The sequence below is a fragment of the Pocillopora verrucosa genome, chromosome 7 (assembly GCF_036669915.1).
Source record: "Pocillopora verrucosa isolate sample1 chromosome 7, ASM3666991v2, whole genome shotgun sequence".
NCBI lineage: Eukaryota > Metazoa > Cnidaria > Anthozoa > Scleractinia > Pocilloporidae > Pocillopora > Pocillopora verrucosa.
Window position 1 is genome coordinate 10,768,125 of NC_089318.1, and position 23,885 is coordinate 10,792,009.

General features: G+C 38.4%; 1 protein-coding gene across 1 annotated transcript; it reads right to left on the reverse strand.

Annotated features, from left to right (window-relative positions):
• Positions 1–316: 316 nt before the first annotated feature.
• LOC131771019 (bromodomain adjacent to zinc finger domain protein 1A) lies at positions 317–23,826 on the reverse strand. Its single transcript, XM_059086774.2, has 19 exons — positions 23,258–23,826; positions 22,873–23,148; positions 19,126–19,953; positions 18,007–18,109; positions 17,688–17,894; positions 16,061–16,267; positions 15,623–15,718; positions 14,258–14,396; positions 13,529–13,852; positions 12,067–12,292; positions 11,764–11,946; positions 10,853–11,303; positions 9,696–10,584; positions 8,902–9,098; positions 7,773–8,297; positions 6,108–6,312; positions 3,864–4,082; positions 2,685–3,160; positions 317–1,219 (listed from the first exon to the last, which is right to left on the reverse strand). Exons 1-19 carry the CDS (start codon positions 23,368–23,370, stop codon positions 959–961), a joined length of 5,925 nt encoding a protein of 1,974 aa, XP_058942757.2. The 5' UTR covers positions 23,371–23,826; the 3' UTR covers positions 317–958.
• Between the last annotated feature and the right edge of the window lie 59 nt (positions 23,827–23,885).

Below are 23,885 nucleotides of genomic sequence, written 5' to 3' on the forward strand. Positions count from 1 at the left end.
GGCCTTTCCTTACTCTTTGCGGTACTCCTCCTAAGATCTCCTGGGTTTAAAGAAAAAAATACCGGTCTCCCGAACAGTTAACTTGGTCTCTAAATTTCCAAAGACTGATATCTCTACAATGGGGTTCATTTTCCTTTCTGTATCCTTACACCTTTCGGGGGTCCCCACCAAAATGTCGATGGACGAAAGGGGAAGGGGTGTACTAGTCCCCATCTACGCGTCGGAAAAAAGCATTGTAAATTCGGCAATGACTGCTACATAAAAGTGAAAAATCTTTCTGCTTCACTGAACTTATTTCAAACTTCTCACATTTATGATAAAAAGTTACTCACTTTATTTCGTCGAGACTATATACATGCTGGTCCTACGCTTTAATAATTTTGGAGGAGTAAAGTTGTAATGGACAAGTACTCCACAATCTTCATTGCACTTAATGTCTTTCGTAATATCGCTATACCTGAATTCTATTTTCAAGTGTAACACTTACAACTTAGTGCGAATCGAAGCGACTTCAGCCGCCCCACAAGCAATAAATAATTACATTTGATGCTTATTCTTTTTTTTTTTTAGTTTTACTTCAAACTAATTCAAGGCAAAGCAGATTCGCTTTCCACGGTAATAAACGCTGTTATTTTTTTTGCGATATTCGGCGAGATATTGCTTGACTGACGAGTGAGCCTTGAACAAAGTACAAAATACACTGATTTGACTACTTAAAGCGAATGATCTAGCATAATATCGTGGGCGAGATTTTTTTTTGTCAAGTAGTTAAAGTTTGCTTTGTCTCCGTGTCTTAAGCAATGTTCCAGGAAGTACTAACTACGCGAGAGAGAAGACATTATCCTCTCATTTAAGTTTATTCCCCATAAAATAGAAAACGGAGAGGAGAAAGACTACCGTTCTTCAGTTTTGTTTTTCTCTCAGGTTCTTGGTTAAATCTTCACACTTCTTTGCGGATTCATATTCGTCTACTTCGAGTCGTACGAGTCTCTGTCGCATCTAGACCCATGTCGGAATACTGCGTCTCAAAAAAGGCCGACAACCGAATCCCAGCTCGGGCTTCTTTGCCTCGTGGCCGACAATATTCCGAACAGTTGATGAACACTTGGCGAACGTCGGCGGCGAAATCCTCCACATAATCGTATGCCTTGGCAGCTAAATTTTGCTTAATGGTTCCTAAGTCCATAGGCCTTTCTATGATCTCCAAATAATCAGGGTTCTAGGACAAAAATTAAAAATAAAAGGAAGTGACGGAAGTTATCCTAATATAATTATAATGCATAGTCTACCAAAATAATTTTCGTACCCATTTGTAAATCTTGAAGAATTTGGCTAAATTTTCCCGAGTTTGCGACTTGTTACCGAACCCTGTTCCCTCCAGGCTTATTGCAGCTTGTTCTTTTTATTACTGCTCTCTCCGGAAACTATTATCTAGGGTTTCAACCAGGGTTTCAATACAATTTCTGAGAATTTACATTGACCAGGCCTCGTTCCCAAAGAAGACAATAAAAAATGTTGGAGTAATTTAGTATTGTCAACTGAGTTGATATCGTTAATTGGCCACCGCAAAGAGTTTCAAAGCTGACGTTTCGAGCGTTAACCCTTCGTCAGAGCGATGACGAATGGCTGACACTCGAAACGTCAGTTTTAAAACTCTATACGGTGGCCAATTTCCGTTATCAACTCAGTTAACAATACTTATGTTAAAAGGCAAAATTGGCATCAAGCAAGAAGTTTCTGTTTATGTGTTTTTTTTTAGACTTATTTCAGTGTTGGAAAATGAATGCACATAGCACATAAGCACAAACTTTTCAGCAAAAAATAGTAAAAACTAGTTGATAATTCAGTCCTATTTCTTTGGCGGTCTTTCTTTAAAAGTATAGTAAGTGACTCTAAGTTTGTAATTTGGCACTTTCAAAACCTCTTTCTTGATAGAGACTAAAGGTGTAAACAACTTGTACTTTTCACCCTCCTCACTAAATCTCTAATCAGTTAACTTATATGAACAGCAGGTAGTACTCTTGGGGGCGGTAACTTGGGTACGCCCTTTCTTCTTCGAATTATCTGTTTATTCTGTTGTTATGTAACTATCTTCAAAGGCTATTTTCTATTTAAATATCTTTTTAAGTGTAATAGTGTAATTCTTATTTCGTCGATGGGTTCTCTGTAATTTTTGTATTACCATTCTTGTTTTTGTTTGCCCGACCCTCACCGCAATATTGTGAAATTTTAGGTAGAAAGTCGTTTTGGAAAGAGCCAACATGCGGGATCTGTTTCACGTAACTTAACATAATTCGCTAAATAAGTGAAAAATAATGACGATGGTCAAAGATTGACAGCCTGGTGACCGTCACCTTCATAAGCTGGTGACCAACACTTTCCTTCGGAGTGTAGAGCTAAGTTCCGAGCTAGTTATTTGCGTTGAGTTTTTAAGGAAGAAATAACGAAAGTATCGACAGTAAAATTACCCTGTTATACTCTCCCACCCACGCAGCAGCACAGGTTTTTTTTTAAAACTTATCCCCTTAGTAAAAAATGTTGATACGTAGCTCAACTTGTCTTAAAAGCGCAAAGTTATTTGTTAGTTACAAGATTTGTGAAGGAGAATGGTCTACTTCCTAGGGATCGAAGCTTATCCTAAATTAGATCTTAGATCAATTTTTTGGCCACAGTTAATGGTTTACCTCATCGACATCCACAGGTTCAATGAAGGGCCAGGCGTCCTCGTGTTTAATCATCTCGTTTAGCAACTTTTGGCACAAAACAAACTTTGTTCCTAGCCTAGGATCTTTCCTCCCAGAAGCCTTTTTACTCGGCTCAGATCGAGGCATTGGAGACGAGGACCGAGAAGAATCGAGAGAACTTCGACCACGGCCACGCGACGCTATCTTAACAGTGCGTCTCTGACTGGATTTCGACGCAGGCGACGGAGAACGAGATGATGCTGAAGGTGACGAAGAAGAGAGTCGCCGCCGCTTAGTGGACTTGTCAGTTTTGGTGCCAACTCTTAAATGCGGTGGAGGTGATGGAGAAGACGATGGTTGTCTTTTCCGACTCTGACTGTTGGTGTTCTTTGCTTGCCTGCTGCTCTGACGGGAATTGCTGCGGGTAGCTTTCCTTTTCCCGACCTTGATGCTCTGCTGAAGACTTCTTTGGGCAGCTGGAAGTTGCAGAGTAAAGAGATAAGCATTTAATGGCACTTAAGAAGGTGCTATACCGTAAAACTCGAAGCATCAATCTACACAATTCACATCAACGTCTTCGTTCCATGTCTTCTTTATTCCTCGCCAAAGTCCACGAGATACTTTCGTGTGAAAAATGGATGTTGGACTTTCGCGTTTACTTCATTATCTCATCATAATGATAACTATTTATCCTATTTTCTTTTATTTTTATATTTTTCCCTTCTCCTTCAACAATGTTTGATCAGTCGGTAGCCTTGACTCCTCTACCGACAACTCTGATAAGATAAGAAATGCTTTGGGGGTGAGAAAATAAGCACCACCTCAGTTTCATGCTTAACCGATAAATTCCCATGAGTGACCAAGACAGAATTTCTTCTTAAAATATCAATACAGTATCAACCAGGCAAGTGATAAGAATAAAAAAAAAAGATCAAATAGGGCATTTGTAATTGATCCAATATCAAATTCTCCGAACCAACATCATAAGAATTGCATGACAGATAGTAAAGAGAATTACTAATGAGATCTTGGGAGTGAAAGAGTTACCGGGGTTAGTTATCTGATACCATATGCAATGGACGGGATAAAAGGAAACCGCACTGACTCTCGGAAAACCGACTCATCTGAATAGGAGGACATAACTTTGCCTGAAACAAAAAACTATTCTCCGAGTTTTACCTTCAATAGTGGCTTTCTTTACGCGGCAGCTCCGTGGTCGTTCATCGTCCGCCCCCGTACACACTTGACAAGCCCAGTTTCCGCGCGGAATTCGTCGTAAGGGCGGATAAACACAACTAATATGATAGGCAAGTGGACATGTGTCACAGCAAAGTAGCTCTCCCCCCTCAGTACAAACTGCACATTGATCGCCATGTTCAGAAGTCTCACTGGTGTCACCTACCATTGAAAACAAAGACAGTTAGTGGATGTACGTTATTGTTATTATGTTCTGGACAGTTCCTTTGAATCGTGAAAACTAACTTCATTTTTAAGGAGGCTGCAACATATTACTGCCTAGTTGGATGTTTGAGAAAAAGAGGCAAAAAGAAACTAAGAGGGATCATGGATGGAGAAGATTGAAAGACAAAAAATGACACACGGTCTAGAGATAACGCTAAATTTTTATGGTGTGATTTTAATACTAATGGTAGGTGGCCTTCGCAGAGGCCCTTTTAATTTCCCCCAATCAAGCGAGAGAAGCGTGAGCGGTGCGAGAGCATAGGGCGAAAGCACCTTCGCACGACTCCTTAGCTTAACTTAGCCAAGAGTAACCGAAAAAGACTTCCACGAAATCCAAAGATTGACCCAAAGATTGCCGGTGTCACAGCGGATTTGGACCCCCCGCGGATTTAAACCCCCGGTCCAAATCCACTAGCGGATATGGACCCCTATTCGCAGATTTGGACCCCCCTACCAAACGTTCCTTTTAAGCATCGTTTGTATCATACTTGGTCACTAATTCTATTTGGAAGCTTTTTGCCGATGTTCTCTTCTATCACAACAGAACATTCCTCAGTAAAGGTAAAGAAAAACAACCATTTCGTTCCAATTCTGCCACATTTATTATAGCGAGTCGTACAGTATACGCAAGAATTAAATGCGAACAAACTACTGCATTCGAACTTTTGAAATTGTTCCAGTAAATCTTTGCTTCTTCTGATGCGAATCAACATTAATACGAAACGTCATAACACTAGTGGAGACTGTTGCATCCAGTCACAAAAATAACTCAGTCTGATTTTCCAATTAAATAACATTAAACAGTTTCTGAACAAGAACGAAGTAACAACTCCTATTAAAAGTCGTTCGTAAAGCCTATGGCAAGTAAAAATTTTTCTATTCTGAAGCTTATTATTATAAGTTTATATTGGAACTCTCAGCTTATTTTCAAAGGCAAATAAACATTAATGTCTACGTCCTAACAAAAACTGGTGACTATTACATCGAACTCAATCTTATTTTCTAATTTCAACGGATATTAACCGTTGAGGGATCCGAAATAACACCTTAAAAATTACGAAGACGTCTAGAGCCGGGCGGTCTGCAGACAATGCAGAACCACTCGCCCTCCAAGGCAGTCTTATATCCCTCGCAGCTCATGTACAACCATTCCTTGCACAACTCGCACTGTACCATGTTGTCCCAACACTCAAGCATTGAACAATAACAAAATAAATTGGTGTCAAAAGTTTGTCTCCTATTGAATCTAGCGGTGTTCGACTATCGCGGAGAGTCATTTCCAGCCGCCAGTTGCATGTTTTGAATCGAAAACATAGGCAGTGTTCACACTTGGTGCCCGGGCACTAGTACCCGGGCACCGGCACAAAATGGTGCTGTGTTCAGACACACGGTACCCAGTCTGAAGATATGTTCACATTCAATAAACAGAGCACACGCTCACTATTGAAATCTCGAGTGGGACAAGGAATTGTGGGTACGAAAACAAGTGGTTTGTGGGTAAAGTGCCAGGGCACCAACGAAAAATGTGTTCACACAAGGACTCAGTGCCCAGTTTAGTGCCCGTGTACAAGGTCGAGACCTTGTACTCGGGCACCGGCACCGTGCCCGAATTCTGGCGTGGGTACCAGGAAAAAAGGTGTGTTCACATTGGTGCCCGGCGTAGAATAGAACCCGGGCACGGTGTCCGGGCACCAAGTGTGAACACTGCCATACTTTAGTACGCACTGGAACATAAATTAATTCTACTAGAACGTCAAGGATGATGTTTTTCACTCAGTTTTGTTGAGGGTCCAAATCCGCTAGGCCACCGGTATAACAGAGGGTCAACAGAGTACAATCTTCAATCTCCAAAGATTCGCGAAACAACGAAATAGAAAATGGTCGATGTATTCACACACCGTGATGTGAATGACAATAACCATGTCAAATTGAACGAAAAAAGTATAACCCTGTAAAACTTACTTTGTTCAGACTCATCCTGATAACTGTTTGATTTACTGTCGGCTTCATCCTCGTCACTAATTTCCTCGCTTTCTTCTGTTTTTTCGTTTGACTGTTCATTTTCTTCCTCTTCATCTTTATCATTAGCCGTGGGTTTCTTCTTTCTCTCGCTGCGCCTTGTTTCCTTGGGGCGACAGTCACCACAAAACCACTGTCCTTCAGGAACCTGGGCAAAGAATGATGTTACTTCAACAACGAACTATACAAAGATTTTGTACATTGGTAACATTAAAAGGAACACTAGCAGGCTGCCAAAGGATGTCATTTATCATTCTTGACCGAAAATGGTTCGATTTATCAAGATCAAGGTTACTGTCACCAAAATCTTTCCAAAATTTTCAAAATTTCGTTTTCTGCTCTTCAGTTGGAGAAAGTCGTAAGTTTAATTTGCGCCAAAAATTGTCTTAAAAAAGTATGCGAGATACGGCTGGAAGAATGAAAGTTGTCATAATCGGAAAAGCCTTCAGAAGAGTGTTGAAGTTTGCCGCAGAGTTTCGTCCAGGATCTCGATTTGCATATTTTGTTTACATCGCGTCTTGCACTGCACATTTCGCAAAACGTTAAGAGATAATAGTTTTCATCAACGACCAAAACGAGAAAAGTCGCAAGAGAGCCCGAGCCAAAGAAATCGAAATTAAGTTCTTCTTGAATTTTGGATTTAGTTTGATTCGTGTTCCCTGTTTCGCGAAATGACCTTCCCCGCGAATTTAAGTTCCTTGTTGCAAGACTTGTCGGGGGATCGATGTCCCGGAGTGACCGCATTGACACGCGCTTAAACCTTGACTTAAACGAATTAATAGGGTTTGTGGATTTGTTGGCTTTTCATGAAAATCGGCCAGAATCTTCGTCAGGTATTAACACATAGAAGTGTTAGAGGCTTTAACGAAATTCAAATTATTTCTCTCGTAACGTCCCGGAGCGTGACAACAACCGAAATTATTTCTATTGTCCAACCTCAAAACACATTCTCGTAATAGGAATATCGAAAAAGCCTCCTGTCCTTTGGTCGCCTATCATCTGCTAAGTGATACTGTCCAGTTTGTTTCGAGGTCCGCGGTAACACGGAAGCTGGTAATTCAGTAAAGCAAACACCGTCAGTGTTGTGTTTAAAGGCTTGAGCGCGCCTACCAAAACACCTTTGTAAGCTTTACAGTGATATATGGTTTTCCATAGTTCTACAAAAGTAGCGCGCGTAAAACCAATTTTTCGTGAGGCACCCTACTTTGTTGACAGTAACGTACAAAGATAAAAAACTGTCAACCGTGTCAAATGTTGTATAGGTACAAAGCCAATCAAGTAGCTGGAACAGATCGCTCGTCATCCGCAAGTGGATTGGTCACTTTCAATTTCGTAACCCTGTAACAACAGTTGAGCTGTAAAAGGAAAACTATGAGATTCGTTGAGACATTATGCCTAAAAAACTTAAATTAGACTTGAAAAACACCAAGTAAGAGAGTGAATTTTAAGTTTGACTCATTCATTAGAAAGGAGAAAGCTTCTACTATGCAAAGCATCCAAAGTTATTATAGAAAAATGTAACCCGATAGACAAACATGTTAATAAAAACAAAACGACGCGCTGAGCGTTCAGCATCAGCATGATGGTGCACACTTTTCTGTTGCATACCTCCTTGATAGGTGGTTTGAGGCAGTACATATGATGACCCCTATCACAGGCATCACACAGCAGCATGTGTTCCGCATCTCCTTTCCTCCTACAGAGTCGACACCGAGCGTTTAACACAGACTTGCTCCAGGCAATGGACTGGTCCAACGTGTTCAAATGCACAAACACCTGCGACAAATTTGTACACACAAGGAGGGACTCCTCCCACCTCTCCAGACATGTCTTCTGTTTTACGGGTTCCTCCTCCTCTTCCTCCGACGAACTACAGCTCCTGTCGTCTTCTCTTCCCTCTTCTCCTTCATCCTCACCTTTCTTCTCCTCGTTGTTCTTGGCATCTTCTCCACTTCCACCATTCTGCTTCTTTTTCTTGTCTTTCTTCTGCTTCTCCTTAGTCTCTGCAGCCTTCATCATCTCGTTGAACTCGCTGACAGCCGCGGCAGCCGCCTCTTTCTGTCTCTGTCGCTTGGTCTCCTCGTCCTCACCAAGAGGTGGGTTCAGATACTTTTTCTCTATGCCTTGCTCCACCTGTTAAGTTTAAGACATTAATTAGCTTAATCAGAAAGGGCGAATTAAGAGCGCCAAATAGAGTCTAACAGACACGTAGGAAACATATTCAATCTCTATTCCTCTGTTGCTGAACGGACGAAATTGAAATTGTACGCTCGTCAAAAACAACTTGTTCTAACTAGTCGACCACAGCAATATGAAACGCGAGTCGGTAAAAGTTAAACCGCAAGAGGCCACTAACTTCTATTACTCAGGGTTGATGAGGAGTGCGGACCAAAACATCGTTAACTATGCGTGCGTTGCCAAGGGCTACGCTAGGCGATCCCATGGTACACACAATGACCAATCAGATAAATAGTAAATATCACAAGAAGTCAATTCGCACACTACGTAAGGGCTAATAAACTGCCCAAAGTGCGAGAGAATGTGAGTAACTACGTCGCCCTTAACTAAGTCTTGAATCTCATTTGCAATGAAGGTGGCGAAATATTTTATGAATAATCACATTACGCAGTCAGGAAAAGCCATTCATCCTCGTATTCCGGCAATATTAAAAATTCGCCTAGTTTGACCGACATATCATTGCTAAGACCGGCCTTATCTCTTACAAAATTCCTCTTACTTTGAGCAGTTCCCGCGCAAGTTCTTTGACAGCGGGGTTGACTGCCACAGGTCCAACAACTAAGCTAAGAGTGGGTGTACTGCACCGAGTGTCTGCCGCTGGGGATGAGGCGCGGCTACTGAGCTGAAGATGAAATGGAACAGCTGTAAATGAACGTTCATCTGGCTTGACTTCCACTTTAACGCCATCCGCGGATTCTATAATTAAAAGAAAAGAACAGTCGTGAAAGTTTCGGGAACTGAAACGGGGGCGAAAGCGAAATATTCTATAACAGGTAAAACTTAAAAGACTTCCACGTTTGCCTCTTGACACCTCAACAAAGACAAGGTCCATTTTTCAACTAAGTGAATGCCTGCAAGGAATGCTGTGAATGAGAAGTAAAAAATTCCAAAGAACGCATGTTCACTTATTCTTTAATTTAGGTTACACGTGGACCTTTATCGCGTAAGAGCCAAAGCATGATACCTTACCTAGATTACTGTAAAGAAAAATAAGACCGAAAGACGAAAAAGCCCGAATTTTAACAACAGGATATCAAGTTCATTGGAATGTAAAACTTGTGAAACAAATAGGAGTGGGAGTTCATTCCGGTCTCGAGCGACGGAAACAATTACTACTCTACCTGAATGGGAAATGGTCAATTGTAAGTTACTCCCAACGCTAGACTGTGGGTCCGGCTACCTTTAGAGTCAGACGGTACCAATTTCTCCTCCAGCAAAGGGGAGAGGGGACCTTAGGAGTTAAGTGTCCTGTCTAACATCAAAACACAACAATACTAAAAAAGATCAAGTTACCTGTGCTGTGTTCTTGTTTAATCTCATCCTTAACTCCATTGACAACTGGCAATTCCTCATCATCATAAACCATTGGCTTTTCTTCCTTCACGCTCAATGTTTCCCCTTTGTTGTCCTCATTAAGCTCACTAATCTCTCTGACACTTTCACCAAGCTCCATAAACTGTGCATCGCCATTTTCTTTGACATCACTGACTCCATTCACCTTACACTCATCGCTGGCATGTTTGGTCTGAGTCTTGTACATATCATCATAAATACCATTCTCCACTTTAGCTCTCCACGCCTCACGGTCTGTATTCTTAATAACACCAAGTCCACCCTGCCATATTCTGTCCTCTAGGTCAAGTATCTGATCACGTAAATTCGCTTCAATGAACTCCTCCATTGTCTTATAACGCGACTTATCCACAGTAGGCTGGTTTCGACCTCCTCGCCTTCCTTTGGGCTTGAACTCCTTTTTCTGACCCTGAAGATCGGCTTTCAACGGACACTTGTCCACAGAAAGTGTAAGCTGTTTGTATTCTTGTTGAACTGCATCTTTCAAAAGTCTCTCGCGGAATCCGCGTGGATTCAAAGCTTCTAACAAACCGTCTATGTCTTCTCTAGAAGCGAAGTAAGACCACTTTGCCACAGATCGTTTCCTGTAAAGTTCGCTCCAGTTTTCATCTTCAGATGCTTCTCTAGCTAAATCATAAACTTTAAACATGTTCATAGCTTTTCGCTCGAAGTACTCATTCTTCAGTGTTGTATCACCGTTAACTAAACTTTTCTGTTGCTTCTTCGTTTTAACTAAATTGTTCGAGTCTAATGACGAGTTTCCATTCTCTTTTTCTTCTTCTTCTTCTTTTTCCTCTTCCCCTTCTTCATCACTTACTTCCTCGTTATTCTAAAAAGAACAAAAATTACTTGTTTTCCTCCCAAAATGAGTAAAATATAATTTATTTGACCTTTGGATGATAAATGACATATTCATCCTTACTGTGGACCTAACGGGGAACACTACAATTACAGAAACTGTAGAAAGTAAGGCCAAGAAAAAATTTTAGAATTTGACGGCGCTCCAAGCAAAACTACCCAGTAACAGCCTACCTTCCGGGTCAAAGCCTAACGTGTCACTAACATTATCTCCCCAGAGGACATCCATCAGCACTTACCTCAGATTCGGACTCAGACTCTGGCTCCAAAAGCAAATGTTGATCTGGGTCATCATCCTCCACAAACAGTCCTCGTAATGATTTGAATGCCCAGTATCGCCGGTAGACTCTGTCTCGTCCAAGTGGCTGGATTGCACTTCTAGATACTGCTTTAGCCAATTGATTCATAAATTCCTGATCCTTCCTCTTGCGTTCTTCACGTCTCTGCTGCGCCAACTCCTCTTCCTCCTCTTTAGTTAAAACAGGAGTCTTATTTGTGTTGCCTTCTTTGTCTGCCGTACCTTTACTTCCGTCAACTGTGCTATCTGTGGTCGTTGGTTCTTTTATTTCACTTGCTTGAGAAGTGTTCTCATTTTCGTCCTTCTTTTTGGGAGGTTTCTTTCCTCCTTTCTTTTCTTGACCTCCTTCCTCCTGTTTTGAGACTTTCTTAATTCCATCTTCAACTTTTGGACTGAAAAATAAAACATAAAATTTTTCACATACAAAAGATTTGGTAAAGGTACTGTCCATCTTCTTACACATTGACTACACAGTTCATTAAAGGTCATCACCTGCAATGCGATCAATGCCAATGTTTTTACAATGCATTCTTAGTCTTGTAGCAACTTCTCCCGTATTATTTTGGACCAGTAATGATATCATCAAGGTTACACTTACGAGCTCCCGAGGATTATTATCTTAATCTGCGTTAGGAATTCCTCTGTGGAGCTTTGTAAATACATTTACATGCATTCTACACAAGGTAAGTTATACTCAAAATGGTTGAAAAAAGTAAATTCATTATCATGCTTTTAAGGAGAAAATGAAACCTCACTTTCCTTACGAGTTCCGATCATGAAGTAAAGTGCACTCACCATCACGGTTACAATCATATCTTTAGGTTTCTAATTCATATTCAAAGTTGATTTTACCTGGAGTCTCCTTTTGCAGCATCAATCTTCTCCTGATCCTTCTCTTTCTTCCGTTTTTCCAGCTCCTCTTTCTGCCGCTGTCTTTCCTCTTGCTTCCGCCGATACCTTGCAGCAGCTTCCTCTTTCTCCTTCCGCTGATCTGCCCACTGGTCCTCCTGCCACTCCCGACGAACCTTACGGCACCTGAAGCACAACGAGTACAAGTAAAGGTAAAGTTAGGTCACGATAGCATCATTCAACTGTGTACTGGACTGAAAAACTGTTTTTAAAAAATTAAATCATTTAGAACCCTAATCCACTCACTGATCAAATCCTTCTTCCATATAGTCTCTAGCTGTTGCGTATGTTATCAACTGAGTACACAGGGAAACAAGGACTTTGAGTTTGTCTTCAGCAGCCATATCATATATATTCCCTGTTACCAAGGATTTTAATAACTGAGGTTCAGCATGGCGAAATTCTACTCCAGCGTCATCACTGTATGTAAATCCACCGCGACGCTGCCAGCGATAAGATGACTCGCCACAACCTTACGGATGAAGGAAGGAAGTCTAAATGTCAACATACATGTGCAATGTAGGCAAATAAAGACTCCAATCATAGATTGTTATCAGTAACAGACTGTTTTGGTACATTTGAGCTCCAACAAGAGAACAATTGCGTAGCTGTTCTAAGCAATCACACATACATTTAGAAGCTTTACTTACATCGTACTGTTCTGTACTGTTGCCCCTTTGAGATCACTGTTTTCAAGCTATGAGAACTACTGATATGGAAGTGTAACTTTGTTTGTCAAATAAGCACAGAACAAGTAATGCTCTGTGCCTCTTAAATGAGTCATTATATGCCAAAGGCTTTAAAATTTCAGATTTTACGGTCAGTAAAATAATTTTTTATCATAAAAACAAACTATCTTTTCTAAATTGAATGAAATATTACAAAGTTCTGAATACTCATGCAACTGTTTCAGGCAATGCCTATTCAGTGGTGCACACTTGTGGAAATTTAACGTAATGAGAGATATTACCAATGGATGTAAATAATCAGTCACAATCTTTTTATTGTTCCTCTGGCTGACTGACTAAGACAGAGGGCATTTTCTTTAACTTTGGTAATTTCCCCATGGAATATAACTTGAAATTGAAAACACTGAAAAAGGCTTAACTTTGCCTAAAAGTATTACAAGTTCATTAATGGCAGATGGTTTTTTAACAGACCTGGTTTAATTACTTTGGTGTTACTGTACTAAAATAACATTTTATCGTGTGTTTTACAGTTCACTGACCCTAACTGAACACTGAAATGGCTTCCTAAGAAATTGGACAACAGCATGTGTTTTTGACCTTCTTGACCCTGAACCCTTTCACCACCAGTAATTCTCCTTACTGTCTGCCATATATTTCTTATGATGTTAGTTCTGAGAATTTGGTTTAACATTCCTCAATTCACACTTTCCTTTCTTCTCATCACTTGTCTGCTTGAGATTGTACTGACATTATAAGGACACATTCTGTCTTGGTCACTCACGGGAGTTAAAGGGTTATTAAAAGAAAACTTTTACACTTCATTTTATTAAAATCTAATTGCATGTTTCTACAGAAACTTCTGAAAACTTGCATATTATTATTCCTTAATTTCACTTGGCCCCATGCAATCACTGTTACCTATACAAACAAGCTTCACCTATGATGATGCAAATGCTACAAAATCACATAATTTCCATTGAAGAATTTAACTTTCAAAATCATCAAGTCAGTTTGCATACCTATTCTGGCACCAGATGATAACAAATGCAATCTCAGCAGCTCAGAACTTGTGAAGGGGTCCATTATTAATTCATGGAGAGGTTTTCCTTGGTGCTGCATTGGCCAAGCAGCTGCCATTGTGGCTGAAGCTGACACTGTTGCCTGAGATTTCTCATTTCCATCATCTTCAAGATCCATAACAGGTTCATGCTCATGAGTGCCATCCAAGCCTTCTTCCTCCTCTTCCTCTAAGTGAGTACGAAGTATTGCTCCCAACAAGAACAACAGCAAATCATAGTAAACACCCTCTGCATCGTGTTCAGTCAGAGCCTCTTCTAACATAGCTTTGATCATACAAGTAAGAAGAAAGCAAATGCATGAATAAATAAACACAGAGGCTCAAAGGCTAGTGAAGAATGTCATTAAGAAGTTTGGGAAATGTTAAGGCAATTTATCAACATCAACTTGCCACTTTTAACTACTTGTTCCTTTTAGTTGGTAAAGGGATGTAACATAGGATAGGACAATCATTGTTTTTCATCTTAATCATAAACAATAATATTTGGGGGGTAACTTGTACAAAATTACCTCTAATCAATTTCTTTAGCACTCTCTGTGCAGAAAATTTCCCCAATTACTTTAATTAAAAGCGAGATAAATTTTTTTAAAATTATTCCTCCATATAGATTGCAAGCAAGTAAGGCTGATCTAGGAAGTACTTGACAACACTATAAAATATGTCTTCTCACCAAATGTAAGACCATTAGGAAATTCATCTCTGATGTCAAACAGGTTTCCAAAGACAGTGAGAAATTCCAAGACCATCATCATATCTCCAAACAAGTTGGATGAAAGTTTGATGGAGACTGGAATAGTTTTAGGCAGATCCTGTAGATCAAATATGATAAATTAAATCTGTTGAATAATCAACTCATAGATAGTTTTTTTTTTGTTTATTCAAGGACAGTTCCTGATGTCCTTGTTACTAAGGAAATCACAAAAGTCAGATAAAAATATCAAAAGTTTTTTTTGTCTTTCATGGAAAATGTTTCAACATCTGCAAGAGTAAGAAACTTAAAATTTATATTTCAAAGCCAATTATCTACCTTACCATCCATTCAATAGAACAAAATCCAACAGATCACTTCTGTTTTTAATTCTTTTTAATCAAATTACATGGGAACGAGAAAGACTGCACTATAAGAGACAGAAAGCTTTTGAGCATTATATGACACTGACAAGGTGAATGCATGACAACCAATGCAAGCCTAAACCCTTGACACCCTAACATCAGCATGCATATTCTTATTTAGCATGACAGCTGACAGCTTCTTTTGTTGATGATCATTTCCTTTCTTCTTGTAACATAAATGTGTGATTCAGGGGTGATATTGTTAGGAGAAATTAGATGCTGGTCACTCTTAGGGGTCAAAAGGTTAACTACCATGAGTGACCAAGAGAAAATTTCTACTAAGAATATCAAATTAATACAATTTTAAAGGATAAGAATAAAGAAAAAGATCAATGAACAGATTATAATATGCATGCCATCACAGAAACAAAGCATTGCTTTGTAACAGCTGAACAAAGCATCTAAATTTACCGCCACATTTATAATGCAAATTTTATAGTATCTCAACAATGGTTACAAATGTTCTTGCCATTAAAATCCCCTGGAGTGTATTTAATCACAAAAAAGGACTTGTCGGGATGAAGTGTTCTCTACTAAGAATATCAAATGAATACAATTTCAAAGGATAAGAATAAATAAAAAGATCAATGAACAGATTATAATATGCACACCATCACAGAAACAAAGCGTTGCCTTGTAACAGCTGAACAAAGCATCTAAATTTACCACCACATTTATGATGCAAATTTTATAGTATTTCAACAATGGTTACAAATGTTCTTGCCATTAAAATCTCCTGGAGAGTGATTTAATCACAAAAACACATGTTGGGATGAGGCATAGTCTCCTTTTTTCCCCTAACTCAATTCATGTCAACTTCAATGTATTGAGCACGTAATACTGATATAAATGTAAATATATATATATATATATATGAGAATAAAATTTAATCTACAATTCCAAGAAAATAGGAAACAAAAACCTTCAAATCATCCAACTCTAGATCTTCTCTTGGCCTGTTCCATTCCTTCAGTCGTATAGCCTCCAATCTCTTTTCTTCCTTTTGTCTTTCACGCTCCTGTAAATCACAACAAAAAAAATACATAACAGATAAAAGGAAAATATTCTTGTGTACCCCAAAAGATCTGATTATCAACTCTTATTTACCTGTGATATACTACCATTTAACTAAAGCTAACAAACAATTCTTTGTGTTGCCAACTAAGGTCATCTAAATCAATTTATCAGACTTGAAAGGCAGATATCTACATCTCTATCCAATAACAAATAACTTGTGTATCTCTTGAATACATGTACAGTATAGCACCAAAAATCACACAAACCTGCAGGTAACAGGACATAATTACACAAGTAAAGAGGCAATCTAGTTAAAATGTACATGAAACATTGTTGCCCTCACTTTGTCTCTTTCAATCTTCTTCACCGCCCTTTCCTCCTCTCTCTTGGCTTTGTTCTCAGCTTTTTCCCTTTCTCTTTCCAGTCTCTTTTTTTCTTTTTCTTCTTCCAACTGTTTTTTTCTCTTTTCTTTTTCTTGTTCCATGATTTTGCGCCACTCCTCAGGTGGCAGCTTCATCTTGTCCCCCTTGTCTTTGTTATCCTTCTCCTTCTGAAATTTATTGAGATATCAAAATTCATTTCCACTTACAAAATTCCTGAAATAGTTCTAAAATAGTGGATTACTAACATGGTAAATTAATAGATATTTTGGTGTCCTGGACATTGCAAGTTCCAACAGATGCACCACCTTTGCCATGTCCCACTATGCAGTAATATTAAGATAGCGCCACACCCATTGGTACTGGTAGCGGAGCTCGCAGAGTGTAGCCCCATAATTATACAAAATAGTAGTAACCCATCAAGCTGAAAAAATTTGGATGTATGACTGTACGTCCGTACAAGGTGCTACTTTCAACATGTGTGGTCAACTGTACCACGAGCAGTACCCTTGAGACATATGGGGGAAAAAAATGCGAGCTCCACTTTTAGGCTTGGCTAAATCTATATATTATAGGCATAGGGGCCAAAACTATGAAAGGTGGAAGTTTCATTCAATGAAAGCTTCCTTGATGGAAACGGCTGTTTACAAGAGATTATAATCTGAGAACTTATCCCCCAAACACACCCCCATTCCGATGATAATTTTTTAAATTCAATTTTAGTGCCTTTCGTGCTTTGCAGCAATTTTGAGAACAACACCTGATTTTTTAGTGATTCTGAGATGAAATTTGATTTTTGTTGTTTCGCCACCTGCCAATTGTGTTCATCATGACAACATCTTAATGACGATGTCATCAATACAAACTAACTAATAGTGACCTAGTTTGAGCTACAGTTAGGTGCAATTTCTTATTGATTCATGTATCTGTGTGCTGACAAATTTATTAAGGTTAGTGTTTGAATAGTGTTTTGAATATAGCATGAAGGACAAGTTGAATCAATCTGAAAACATCCATTTATATACCAACAAAAGTGATTTTGCAATATAATTAAAAAACTTCAAGCCCATGAAAAGAGCTGGTTTGATCTCATTGTCAAAACCAATTAATTTCTAAGTTTGAAATTTCACAAAGTGATTTGACTAACCTCTTGCTAAATTTAGTCAGCCTTATGGCTTATTATTTTAATGAATTGATGGAAAGTTTGGTACATGAATTTGTGTACATGAGCCAATACCATTTGCAGGGACAAGTGTAACGCAAGTTAGGCAAGATTTTTTGTTGATTCAGACAGGTGTGCCGATAGATCAGTAAAGTTAAGTATGCAAATGGTGGGTCAAATATTTCAAAATTAGTTCTGAGAATGATAGGTTACAGTTTTGAAAAACTAATTTAAAATTTGAATGCTGCAAACTGCAACAACACATGATATTGAGATTGTTGACTCCATTTTCATGGAAGCTTGTAATAAAAATAACTTCCCACCATGGCCCAAATTTAAAATAAACATAGGAAAACTATCATGTGTCATGAAGATAAGTTCTTTCAGTTTCTTTCAATTTCACTCAATTTCCTAAATGATTATCTTACCTTTCCTTTCTTTTTGGAAGAAACTCCTCCTTCATTCTTTCTTTCTTCATCCTTCTTTCTTTTCCTTTTTTTTTTAGCTGGCTCACCCTCCCCATCTTGCACAGTGCGAGAGATATTTCTTTTCTTTTGTTTCTTGTCCTTTGGAGGAGAGGCAAGCTTCAGCGGAATGTCTGGTTCACCCAAATCAAACTTCTGCCGAAATGTTCTCTAAAAACACAAGTGGAAGACATGCAGGTAAAGTGTAAAATGTGACAAATAAGAGGAAATAGCCAAAATTGTTTTGTGCAATTTTTATGCACCATCACGTAAGATATCTCACCTGAACAATATAGATGCCATCTTCAGAATGGGGAGTACTCCTCTCACAGCTAATCTTAAGGAACATTTTCACTTTGTCTCTTGTGAACACACCCTTTCTACGACTGAGAAAAAAAATCAGATGATAAAATAATAAATGGAAACATAGGAAAAAATTTCACACTGAGCAGTGATAAACATTTTTGTTAAAAAAAAACGAGATGCTTTAATGTGAAGTCATGTGAGTCCTTTTTAAGAGTCTGAATGTCTTACTTAAATTGGTGCTGAAAAGGAATGTGGTCACTGATGGTGACTGATGTTTGGAAAACCTCAGAAGTCAAGATCACTAACAAAGAATTGGTGATGTTTTCATCTTGTACAAAAATGTGATAGAAAAGCATGTACTAATCAGGTGCCACTGAGGTGTATATGCATGTGTACATTTTCAATAAATAACTGCACTAATAGGACAATATGTGATGCTTCATTTGTGGGCAAATGTAGTTTTGGCACTTTCCACTGAGAATAGAGGACTCTGAACCCAAGAGCACAGGCTTGACCAGGAAACAAATCCTAGTGTGTATTTGCAGTTTAGATTGCTTTGATTTCATGCCAAGTTGACTGTGGTATGAGCTTAATTTTTTTTGTCACATGATTCAATTCAATTATTGACTGACCAAGAAACAGCATTGAGTAAGCAGTCAGTTATTCAAAGTAGACAATGAAACAAACTGGGATCCACAGAAAATAGTTCTCGATAACCCATAAGGTGGAAGCATACTTCTACCCTTGGTCTTCTGAATCCACTCTTGAAATGTTTGAAGTTTGTTTGGGCAAGATTTGAGAAAACTCTTCTCAGACCTCTGATGTCTAAGGGTTGAAGATAGAATGTATTTTCCTGACACATCCCATTTTACATTCATAAACAAGGCTTAAGAGTGAATTGTAAATGCTTTGTAAATGATATAACCAAACATAAAACCTGCAAGCTACAACTTCCCTATACCCTCACCTCTCCTTACATGGAAAAAAAACCAAACAAATTTTTGGTAAACACCTGGGGCACTTGTTAAAGGAAACATATGAATTCAAACATTACTGAATGTCACACAAATGAAATTAACCATTATCAGTTCATTACCTGACCATGGATGATTGAACAATGATAATCTCAACATGACCATCCTTTTTCTTTGATCCCTTGTCCCTTTTATCTGACTGAATTCTGATTTCATAGTTGTAAAGAGCTGCAGAAGGCCAGTTATACACTGGCTTCTCTTTGGGAGATGATAACTTTGGGGAAGTTCCTTGAGAAGTCTTTTTATCTCCTTTATTGTTGTCATCATCAATAATGACAATTTCACCCTCAAAACTTTTTGTTTTACCAGTATTTGGTGTTTTGGGTTTTGGTGACTCTGTTGCAGTTCCCTCAAAAGATTGCTTGCTCCTTGGAGAAGTGAGCTTCTCCTCCCTGCCTTTCTTTGAGGAGGGTGTAGATGCCTTTTTTGTAGCCTTATCACTTATAGCTTTGCCAGATGACATGCTTTTTCCCTCAGATGAAAGCTTTCTAGATTTGCTAGGAGTCTTTTGACCTGAACTTTCTTCACTAAGTTTCTGTGATTTATGTTTTGATGGAGATTCCTCATCAATGCTCCTCCTTGGTGATTTCACAGTTGGAGATTTGGTAGACTTGCCCTCTGAATTGTACTTTTTAGATTGGGTAGATAAAGGCTGGCTGTCTGAGCTACTAGAACTACTTTTCCTTTCTTTAGAAGGTGTTCGATCAGAACTGCTGTTACGATACTTAGATGTAGGAGACTGTGAAGCTCCTCCAGATTGGCTTTGCTTTCTTGATTTTGGAGAGAGAAGTTTCCCTGGCTTTGATCCATGACTTGGAGAGCTTTGATATTTAGTTGCCTGGCTTGTTTGCTCATAAGGGGAAATAACCCTGGTTATAATGCCTCTCTTCCTAATAAAGAAAATACAAAACAAAGATGTCCATCTTAACCCTTTACACCCTAACATCAGTATTCATATTCTCCATACTGTTCTCTGTACATTTACCATGGTGCTGACAAGGAGAATTTTTCTAACAATCAAGAGTTTCCTTAATTGGTGATTATTTCCTTTATTCTCATGACCTTTATTTTTTTGATTGAGTGGTCATATTGTAAAGAGGAATTAGATGGTAGTCACTCTTAGGGCTCAGAGGGTTAACCAATCAATTTGAGTTCCTATTTCAGCAAGTAAGCAGAGATTAACCCCTACACCTTTAGAAGACAGTGATCAACATATACTGTAAAAACCCGCAGATAAGCCACACACTGAATTTACAGCTCAAATTTTGGAAAAAAAGTTTTTTGAAAGAAATCAAAAGAAATCCAAAGTTGAGTCTTGAGAAGTCTTCTTCATCCACTGTTCATCGAACATAAACTCACTATTAACATTGCAATGGAAAATACTTCAGTCTCACCCACAATTTTAGCACTTTTAGCACTAATGAATATTGTTTCTACCAACTTTGACATACGACCAATCTTTTTCTGGTATATATTGACATGAATTTCTTCATTCAACACAGTTTTTCCATAGATTTTTGCATTACAACAAGAATGTGAGTGGAACATTCAAAGCTTGGTAACCAGGCATTAGATCGGATGCAAAAATGGAAATGTTCCCGCAGATAAGCCACACCCCCAATTTCTAGCAATGATTTTTGGAAAAAAGGTGCAGCTTATCTGTGGGTTCTTACAGTAACCTCTCCTAAAAGCACCCACAAACAGTCAAGTTAATTAACAGACAGGACAAACAGACTTGACATCTAGAAGATAGTGTTTCCAGCCAGCACTAAAATCTCAGCAATAACATACAAGGAAGTGCACATAATTGGTACTCAAGACAGGGAAGTGTGATTAGATCTCAAGAGGGTGAGATCATTAAGAACTCAACTCTCAGACTGTTACATACTTATACACTAATATGTGTACATTTAAGGGCAGTAACCAAAGTAAAGTAGAGCACTGTTCATGAAATTGCTGATCAGCCACAAAATACTTTTGATACCAGGCTGATCAAGTCCATGAGGTTTTTAATCTCTAAGGATCCTCCTTCTGATAAGTGCCCCTCCCTCCTGCCTAAATTTTAAAAAAGGGCCCAGGCATTTATCTCAGGAAATACTGTAATTAAAAATCTCAAAACAACTGAAAATTAAAGATAATCAACATAATTAGATATTGCCATTTTTTTATGGCAACCTGTTTGCAGAAATTTTCCATTCACAGCAGCAAAACATATTTCGTTAACCCTTTAACTCCCATAAGTGACTAAGAATTTCTCCTTATGATATCAATACCATATCAAGCAGAAAAGTCATGAGAATTAAGAAAAAATATCAGGTAGAGAATTATTAGTTGATTCAACACCAAATTCTCAAAACTAACATCACAAGAACTGTATGGCAGACAGTAAGGAGGATTTCTAATGAATCTTGGGAGTTAACCAGCTTTAAGTGAATAAAAATGAGCAACAGAAAACTGAAAGACCAAATCTTATAAATAGATCAAGTAATCATTGACTTCTGCTTGTATTATGCTTAATTTGAAGTCAACAAACATCAATTTAAGCAACTTCCACAAAGAAAACAATTTCAAACAGTGTTCCAAAAAACAGAGCAGTGTGATTGAAAAATATAACCAGAAAGCCATAAGGACAAGGTCTCATTGAAAAACAGAGGACAGCTTAAACAAACAAAAAATACCCAAATCGAACAAATCAACAATAGAGACACACAAAATTTTCTTCAGTTTTCATGACACAAAAAAATAATTCAAAAGGCCAAAAACACAATTAGAGAATGGTCATTTCAAAACATAAAAGATTTGATTAGGTCATAATTTTATTGCTTTTCTTTAATCTGTTTCTTTTACCTGCATTTCAAAAAAAATGAAAAGGATTTCAGTATCTAGAGAGACAAGGAAATATTCAGTGAACAATCCTCTAGGTTAAAAAAATCAAAATGCCATGATAAATTTGAATCTTTTCCTAACATCTTAAGTCTCATTGGTAATCCTCACTTAAAGAACATACATAAATTTCTCAAGTGTTGAAAGTATCATTAAAATATAATATTATCATTAAACACATTACTAGTAGCTAAATTTATAAAAATAATTATGTTAACCCATTTAAGTTATGGATAATAATAATTTATTAATAAAATAAATATTTAACTTTTTATTATTAATCTATACTACAAGAAATATCAGAACACCTATGGCAGCCCCAATTATATTATTGAAAAAATTTACTCCTTCATGCATAATAACTAAGCTCAACTAATTGCCAAATAACATCTAAATATTTGAGTTGACAATGTTGCAAAATTCTATTAAAAGTTGAAAAAGTGTAAAAGTTACAAAATAAAAGATACTTTATGACAGCTGTCACTCAAAAAAGTTAATCACATCTCCAAATGTCGAAAAACTCAATAAACTAAAATTCAGCATAAACAAAAACCAAGGTACTTCAGGGCCTGACTACTAAAACAAAATGGCTGCCTTCCTTAAGTTAAGTAAAAATTTCTCTAAATTTCCTTGAGACAAGAACTGGAAAAAATTAACCCCCCCAAACCCCACCCCTGCACAGTTTAAGAGACCCAGAATTATCTGATGAGGAAAAAGAAGAGAACTGTTGAAAGAAAGGTGATATTATAGTTAGATCAGTATTGTCTATGACGAAGACGCCCGCTGGATGGCATGTGACGCTTCGTACCTTACGACGGTTTGGTGCGATCACCATAAGCAATGCCATGCAAAATTCTGCCCCACACCCCCTAAATGTGATCCCATTTTCTAAAAAGCACCCTTCAAAAAGAAATAAACATACTTACTTGCTCGAGAGGTAGTGTATATCAACTTCTTCGCCTTCCTGGTAGCGATCTTTCAGATAGGAAAACACTTCATCGCATAAATTAGCTAAACGACCACGTTGAGTGTGGTGGACCAGAGTCAGCGCCGCTCGCTGGATGGGCTCTGGGAGGCTATGGGCTTGTTTTCTAATCGACCTTTCCGACTCAAGCGCCTCTTGGTAGGTTAATCCACTCTTGCCAGTATATTTACAGCTCCAAAGTAGGCTGCTGCACAAAATTGTCCGCTCGAAAAATGACCTGAAACGGAAAAATGGCGGTGTCTTTCAACAGTACATGAAACCGTGAACGTCAAAATAAATGCGAGTACACCGGATATAGAAATACTACAAGAAGGATCACAATTTACCTATAATCCCGAAAAATTTCATTTGTATAGCGACAAACAAAGACTTCCTCGTCAGGTTTCAGATCTGAAGGTAGTTTTGTTGGTGAAAACGGTTTTCTGTTTAGCAGAGGCATGGAGCTGCCAAACTAAAGAGTACGGTGGTCGATCGCGAAACTCTCCCAACGCGCGCGTAAACTGGCCACGACTTCTTGTGAGTAGAGATCCAAGACCTTGGATGAATTATCTTAAGAAGACCCCGAGCCAAGCTGTAATGGCTTGAAGAAAGAGCCAAAATATTAGGAGCAAACGAGAGAATTCCACGCTGCTTACCCAGCTCGTGTGCTCGTAGGGACCCTACAATGCCGTGATGTTTCAATAGACTTCCTCCAATACCATCTAGTCCACGAGAGCTGAGATGCCCATTTCGGAGGCCATTTATTCCAAATATACCGGATTGAATTTCGTAAAAATTCGCCAGACTAAACTACCTTTAGTACTCAGCAAGATCCTAAGTTCAGAAATGGATATATTTCTTTACTGTAGCGAGATTTCGCCGTGAAAATCACTGAAAAATTTTTGAGGCTCTCTTAAGCACATTTGAGTTTTGCGGGTCTAATGGGCCGGCTTTTATTGTAAATATCACATTTGA